Source organism: Nematolebias whitei, chromosome 1, assembly GCF_014905685.2.
Source record: "Nematolebias whitei isolate Nwh7 chromosome 1, NemWhi1, whole genome shotgun sequence".
Classification (NCBI taxonomy): domain Eukaryota; kingdom Metazoa; phylum Chordata; class Actinopteri; order Cyprinodontiformes; family Rivulidae; genus Nematolebias; species Nematolebias whitei.
The window spans coordinates 34,354,122-34,361,717 of record NC_056498.1 but is presented as its reverse complement, the minus strand read 5'-3'; the positions used below and the strand labels follow the sequence as shown (position 1 = coordinate 34,361,717).

The 7,596-nt window shown below is 42.2% G+C and overlaps 1 protein-coding gene across 3 annotated transcripts; it reads right to left on the bottom strand.

The window, feature by feature from the left end:
• Window positions 1–2,114: 2,114 nt before the first annotated feature.
• On the bottom strand, window positions 2,115–6,243 carry LOC119416767 (DNA damage-inducible transcript 4-like protein). 3 transcript variants are annotated; one of them, XM_037683954.1, is made up of 3 exons: window positions 6,096–6,243; window positions 5,822–5,938; window positions 2,115–2,634 (listed from the first exon to the last, which is right to left on the bottom strand). In XM_037683954.1, the coding sequence occupies exons 2-3, from the start codon at window positions 5,901–5,903 to the stop codon at window positions 2,144–2,146; spliced, it is 573 nt and encodes a 190-aa protein (XP_037539882.1). In that variant the 5' UTR covers window positions 5,904–5,938; window positions 6,096–6,243; the 3' UTR covers window positions 2,115–2,143. The 3 variants fall into 3 exon arrangements, with proteins under 3 accessions (XP_037539882.1, XP_037539898.1, XP_037539890.1); XM_037683970.1 differs by having other exon boundaries at window positions 5,822–5,924; XM_037683962.1 differs by having other exon boundaries at window positions 5,822–5,921.
• Window positions 6,244–7,596: the final 1,353 nt, after the last annotated feature.

Here is a 7,596-nt window from a genome sequence, read left to right as displayed (position 1 = left end):
GGAAAAAACCATGTACGGAGAGGACATCCCTACCAACTTTTTTCAGAGGAACCCAGTTCAAAAAGTGTCCTTTCCGGCAGCAGAATGATTTGACATATTGATGCTCTGAATAACTGAAGGATAGGGTTAAAATATATTTCAGTCTTGTACATAAACACCAATTTAATGGAGTATTTCTGACCCACGTTAAAGTCTGGTTTATACTCCAAGAGAAGTGCTGAAATTTTGTCATGTCTTGTGTGATGAAAAATTGGGTCTCTCTCTTTTTGCGTTCCCCACTGAGACCCCGTCTCGTGCTTGGTCCCGTCACAGCTCGTTTCTTGCAGGGTATGGGCCAAGTATTGTGTGATTGGTCAGAACTTTGTAGGCGTGTTTATGGAAAGTGGCTGCAGTACTCTTATTTCTGGACAAAGCTGTAAAGTACATCCATCTTTGCAAACGTTCCAGCTAAACCTATATAGTAAAAGAACCCGAGGAAGGCTGTGCTGACCAGGAAGGAGTGCGCGTCAACTGGAAAGCACAGGTCCAGTACACTTGACTCAAACGATGGTCTATACATGACAAATTTACAAAATAGCAACGCTCAGTTAACAGAAATACCAGGTATTTCTCCTCCAACATCACCTGAAAATAGTCTACCAGCCATGTTTGTTTAGGCGTGACGTGCGCTACAGTGGGAGGACTTGAGGGGAAACTCCTCAAGTATAAACTGTCCATACGGAAAAGATCGTCTCACAATCACGTCAGCAAGTTTCGATGTCTCACGTCGTATGAAGTTTAACCAGGGCGTTCTGGGGGACAGAAAGATCAGCGCTGCCTTGTCCTGACATCACACCTGACGGACGCATCATGTGATCCTTCCACCGACCTGACACACCCGTGTCAAGATCCCTGTATATCTGGTTACACTTCTACACACAACTTTAAATCATTACGACAGTGACGTTTTTAGTCAAATGTTTCTTTTTTTTACCAAAACTGACCAGAGAAAGGACGGGGTCGAGACTTGACAAATACCTCACGAGTCAAATTGAACTCGCCTGGCTCGGTCTCATTGACCTTTTAAAAGTCGTTATGGAGGTTAATTACAGCGAGGAAAGCCACACAAACACTGGAATCACACAACCAGCTCTTTGGATGTGAAGTGCATCCAAACTAAACTAGACCTGACCAGTCCAGGTTTTTCCATTTGCAAACTAAAAATATATATATTGCACTGGGCAACACTTGAAAGTCGATGCCGAACAGCCTGAACTTGAAGGAAAACCCCTCAAATGTGAACCTGAAGACCAAAAGCGGAGCTACGGAGGGTTAATGCTTTTTATATCTGGATATGAGGCAAGTGAAAACAAAACAGAGCAAATACTTAAATTTATGAGAATTTATTCTTTATAAAAAAACAAAAGTTGCCTTTATCATTGAAATAAAAACGTGCGCTAGTCTCGCTTCCTTTACAAGTCAAAGAAAACATTAAAAACCAAACGGGCCTTTACAATCAGGTGAACCAAACTTTTAATTCCATTTAAAGGTTCTGCTTCGACAACGTGAATCTGCGGGAGGCGGTATAAAAATAAAAACAATAAAACACTCACACGAAAAGTCATTGCCGTGATCCGACGGAACGCTCCGTCCCCACGACATTTGAAGGTGTTCACGTTCCTCGGTGATGCGAGCTCGTACCGTCAGACCGGCGTCGCAGCGCGACCACGCGTGGCGTCTCCTAATCAAGCCCAGGTGTGGTGGCTGCTCAACATTCAATGCACCTGGGAACGCAGACGCATCTTAAAGTGGCTCGTGGCTTTAACAGAGGTGTACCCACAGGAAGTCCCGCTCAAACATGTTGGGAACAGTCTTACATTCATTTGCAAAAGAAAAAGAAACAAAACTTTAAAAGTGTGCTTGAGCAACAATTGCCCTTAAATTGAGCTTTCAACAAACAGGATGATCAAAATGACTTTTAGAGACAACGAAGCCAAATCCTGAAACACTGAGCTCATTTATAGGTTTCACTTTACTTCCCGAGCCAAAAGGCCAACAGCCGAACTTTAGTACAAAAACACCGGAGATAATGTGGCACCACTTGGGCGCCATGTTTAGGCGTAAGTGCATCAGCCCGCAGGTAGCTCGACGATCCGTCAACAGTTCAGCACTCCTCTATCACGGTACCAGCCGAGGATGAGTACAGCTTTTTCTTGACCAGTCGATAGCCTGGACTCAGTTTCAGTACGTGTCTGAACGCCGGCGCGAAGCAGGAGCCCATAAACAGGAAGTCCCGCAAGCTGGGCCACGCCGTGCCGTCCTGCTTGAACACCAGCGTGAGCTCGAACGTGGGCACCACCGAGGAGTCGTAGGCGATGCGCTCCAGCTGCTTCCAGCCCTTTTCCTGCTCCAGGTGGACGTAGAGGACGCAGCCGCGCAGGCCGCAGGGCTCGCAGGACGCCAGCCGCAGGACTTCCCGGGCGACCCTCCGCGTCAGCTTCTCCGGTACCAGCACGGAGGAGCAGTGCAGCGTCGTCCTCTTGGCCCGCGACAGGCAGTTCTCAAACATCTTGGCCAGCTGGTGACACGTCCTGTCCTCCGTTACGTCTGCGGTCATCTGGGGTTCGGCCAAGCAGCGATCCCAGAAATCCAACTCTGCGAAAACAAGTCGCAGGTTTTAGGGATCCAGAACCTTTTTACTGACAAAGAACCTGCTTACAAAATAAAACAGGACTGTACACAAGATATTAATCCCTCCTGGTTGCACCATCCTCTCTTTCCGTGGAAGCAGACCATCACTGAAGGGAAGATTTAGGTTTGTCATTAAGGTGTTAGCGAAATATCTCCGAAGGAGTTTGATGAAACTTGCAGAAAGTTGTCACAAGACGCACATCCACAACTGATGATCATACAAGATGGCTGCCACAATTGAGTGATATTAGCCAACACAAAAATGGCTATTTAGTCATAAATAGGCCTGTCGCAATAAATAAATCAATTAATCACATAATATAAATCATCAACCTCATTTTCATTCATCGGCTTTATCGTTTCTTCGTGTCTCTTTCTACTGAAGACACTGGATGACAAAAAGCTCAACTCTAGTGCTCTTCACTGACCCCTCCCTTCCGCTTTAAAATCAGTTAACGATCCCCCCAAAAATAAATAAATTAATTAAAAAAAAAAAAAAAAAAAAAAAAAAAAAAAATCACATTTTTGGATCGTTAAAAGTAGCTAAGCTGAGAAGCTAAGCTACGAGCTAAGCTAACAGGCCGACCTCGGGGTGGGGGGCGTTCAGTTTTTTCGAAGCTCCAAAGTTCACAGTTGAAACCCGTGCCTTTGTGTAAAAAGTTTCTCTGCAAAAAGAAGCTGAGAACTTGTTTACTATTTTTTTTTTTAATATTAAAAAGCTTTGTGTGAAAAATGCTACGCTAAAGAGCTCAAACCACACGGAGCGTCCGCCATTTTGAGAACCCCAAAAAAAAGGAGGTAGACAAGAGCCCATGTCACGTCAAAAATTGGTTTATAAATATGAAAATAAAATCCATAAAGACGTTGCTTCAGCATATAAGTTGCAGGGCAAATTATGCAAAAAAAAAAAAAAAAAAAAAAAAAAAAAAAACTTATTGGGCAAAAAAAAATACAGTATATGCATTTTTTAAATTAACTAATTTGAAAAAGGACAAACTTTAACATCATCAGTCAATACTCAACCTATTAATTAGTATTTAACTTTAATGTCCCCCGGGCACTTTCAATTGCTGCCCACTGCACCACCTGGTGGTGGATGGGTTAAATGCAGAGACTAATTTCGCCATTGTATGGAAACATGCAGTGCTGACATTGTGATGACATTATTATTATAATATTCTGATAAATGTGTACTTTTATTTTTGTATTCTTTTACCATCTTAATGTTGTATTTTTCAAATAGCATACAGTAAAAGGAACAGTGCGCACACACGCACACAGGTTTTCCTTTTACGATTGTCCATCGTCGTCATCACTTTGTTAAAATCAGGTCTCTCTCGTAAATGAGTCCCCGAGGCTCAATGGGATCAACTCGTCTAAATAAAGGTTGAATGAACGAAGGGTACGTCACTCTAAAGCCATGTTTACATGGACATAAGTAACCGGATCAAACGGCCGTTCGGAATAAAAACGCGTCATGTAAACACCCTGTTCGGGTTATTTTTGGTTTATTCAGCGTGATCAGAAATAATTTGTGATCAGAACGAAACGGGCGGTTTACGACGATTCATAACGCGAACGGTGCGCATGTAAACGCTCGATCCGTTTTGTTTTTGATCCGATGGTGAAAAACTGACCCGACTGCGCATGTGCGACCCATGTCATTTCCGCCTGGCTAATGCTAATAATATTAGCATGTCGGGGAGCGACAACATTTCTACTAGAAACTTTGAAAGAGCTCCAAATGATCTGAATTACCAGTCAGGGAGTGGAGAAACGTCTCCACCGGCATGAAAACCTGTCGCAGGTCCATTTTGGGTGCTCAGGTTTGTTTACGTTCATCCCGGAAGTAGAACTTCTTCTTCTGTGGTTTTTAAGTTTACCACTCCGCGCATGTCGGTACTTCTGTTCAGAACAAAGCCCGCTGCATGTAAACGCTCGTCATGATCAGATTGTGCCCATTAAAACAATACATTTGAATTATTTAATCTGAAAACATTTCAATACGGTCAAAACATTTTGTAAACGTAGCTTAAGATTGTCATTGGGCCCCCAAATCTGGCCCCTCTATGGAAAACTTTCTGTATGCGCCCCTGCTTTAACACAAGTGGTCTTCAGGTTTTCTGCTTAATATTTTTCTTTGTTCTTTTGCCTCAGTTAGGAGGAGTCGGTTTACATTGTGACATTGATGAAAACTTTCCGATAATTGCATTTTCTCAAAATATGATCAATATTTCACGCATGGGAACATTTTGAATGAAATCAAAACATCAAAATCGCTGCTTACAAAGAAGGAACCTTTGAACGCGCTTCATTCATTTGGACCAAATCAGAGTTGTTCGATGGGATCTCTCGTGCAGATAATCCAAACCAACAATAACTGACCAGTTTAGTTTTATACAAAAACAAAGAATATTTGCCATTTTTTAAACTATTTTTTACGTTTTTAAGAGTTTGGTCCCTTCACACGGACACAGCCGGGGGAAACGAAGAGTTTTTCGTATGAGTTGAGGAAAAGCGTCCTCGTTTACACGACTGCATTCCGTGCTCTTCACGCCTCTGCGGGGGGTTTTTCCTGGGAACTGGGTTCAGAAACCTCCGGATTGAGGCTGTTGTCATGTAAATGAACGGCTGAGCCGCAGAGGAACAGCACTTAAAATACACGTCGTGTAAACGGGGCCTTGTATTAACCACCAGCCAACGCTGAAAACGTTTTAGAAAAACTTTTACAAAATTAAAAACAAAATCCCTGAAATGCACACTTTTAACTGCGTACGTTTAGAAATAAAAACTATATATAGAATAAATTGCATATTTGTGACAGGCTGCTAGTATTAAGTTTAACATTAACCAGTTCATCTTTGAGCATTTTTTTTTTAATGTCTGAAAGGTCAAAGTTGATCAGCTTCAATGACGTAACTCTAAAAACCAATCAGGTACTGGAGCTTCAGAAACCCTGAGCACTGACAGGACTGTCGCCATGTGAGCTCCATGCAGGAAACCTGGAGGTTTCTTTGAGTTTCCTTTAGTTGAGCAGTTGAACCACACCTGGAAGGCTCACCTGTAGCCTGCAGGCTGTTAATGCACCCCCCCACCATGTGGACACCCCCACCCAGAGCTGCCATGCACCACACGCACACTGAAAACTCACCTTTATCGATGCACACCTGCTCATATCTCCTTTCAACCGGACCTTCTGTGCTTTTCGTCTTCATTTTGTTCGTGGCGACCATGACGGCTGTTTCTCTGGGCTGCTTTTGGACAAAAGCTGTCAGAAAAATCCCCAAAGTTAAATCAATCCACCGCAGCACGTCTCCTTAAAGAAACAGCTCAGTTAAGCAGCTACCTGATGCTTAAAACGCTTCTTTTTTTTTTTTTTTTTATCCACGCAGGTAACAAACTCCTCGAAATAATAAATTACTCACCTTGAAAGCGAAGTGTAGACAAGACGTAATTTAGTTCACATGCGTTTGTTTGTGAATAAAGGCGAACTAGCCGGCTACTTTTCTCAAGAACACTCGTTGTTTGTCAAAAACACTGCGACAAGCGAACTTCTGAATAATCTTTATACCTTCTTCCACACAGCTGCGCAGACTTGTTTTAGCCAATCAGAGCGCGGCTTTAATTGCGCTGCTTTTCAAAGCTCGTTTCTGATTGGCTGAGACAAGTCCACGAGGTGAATAATCCACCAATCACGTTTGTGGAGCGCGTCGGCGTTGCTATGTGGCAGAGGTGACCTGTTAGCTGTGATTTATGAGTTTTCACTTAAAATTGGCTGCTTAGTTAGACATATTTTACTTTTTATTTTTGCTTTTTATGACCAAATGGTTCATTAGACTTATTTGTATTTATAGTATTTTTTTTTTTTGGTTTATTTCCTCAATTTCCACATCAGAAAGCGTTGACAACAAGTCAACTTTATTTATAAAGCACATTTAAAACAGCAGCTGTTACCAAAGTGCTTAACATTAAAAATCAATTGGAGTAATTTAATGAAAAAAATTATAATATAACCGAAAATTAATTAAAAGCATCAAACCGAGAATACTTGCTTTTAGGCAACACCAACAACAAAACACACTCCTGGATCAATATGCATGCATTGGGTATGATGCTCAACTAACACACCAGATTTTAGCTCATTATTTGCAAATGTGATGGGAGTTATACCCATTTTTGTTTAGGGTAATGTCAATTAGTTGTAGCAGCCATCTTAAACTGGCTTGACACCGATAATTAATCTGTAAAAGTCCATCCAGTGAATATTTTCTGAAAGTTTTATTAAAATTCATCCACTGGTTCATGAGATATTTTGCTAACAGACAAACATGATAGTGATTAAGTTCTTGCCCTTGGAGTAAATGTTGTGAATGACTCTCAGCTACTACATAAAGTTTTAGCACAATATTATGTATGTTATATGTTGCCATATTTGCAGGAGTTTGTGTATTTGGCAGCTAAAACATTTGGTTCATCGGCCGTCAACCTCTTATCATGCACAGACCCAGTTGAAATGTTCTTGCTGTAACTGGATCCGGCTCCGTTCCACCTGGCATCTCTGGCTGAGGAGTGATGGAACCCAGAGGACTCGCTGGACTGGGTTTCCCTCAGTCACATGGGGAGAACCACATGGAGAAGAAGGAAAAAGGTCAAGTTTAGCCGGAGTCGCAGCCTCTGTGGGTTCAGCACCGGCATAAAGCACCGGACGAGGTGGGGTTCCATTGTGCAAATATTCTAATGCACATTCCTGACATCTGCAAGGAAAACCGTTTCAAAGTATTTTGTTTGAAACAGTGACAAACACTGATCCCTCTCCATCATAAGAGAGCAGATAATATTTCTGTTGGTTGTGCTCACCTTCCTTTCAGGACGTCCCAGATCACTCACCCGTTGACTGTGAAATAAAAACTTGAGGGGATGTTTTCG

Bases quoted from the DNA above. Each gene is read 5' to 3' on its own strand.
- LOC119416767 (XM_037683954.1), bottom strand. From the start codon at position 5,903: ATGGTCGCCACGAACAAAATGAAGACGAAAAGCACAGAAGGTCCGGTT. The intron at 2,635-5,821 runs GTGAGTTTTCAG...TTGTTTTCGCAG, and splicing joins GCAGGTGTGCATCGATAAAG to AGTTGGATTTCTGGGATCGC.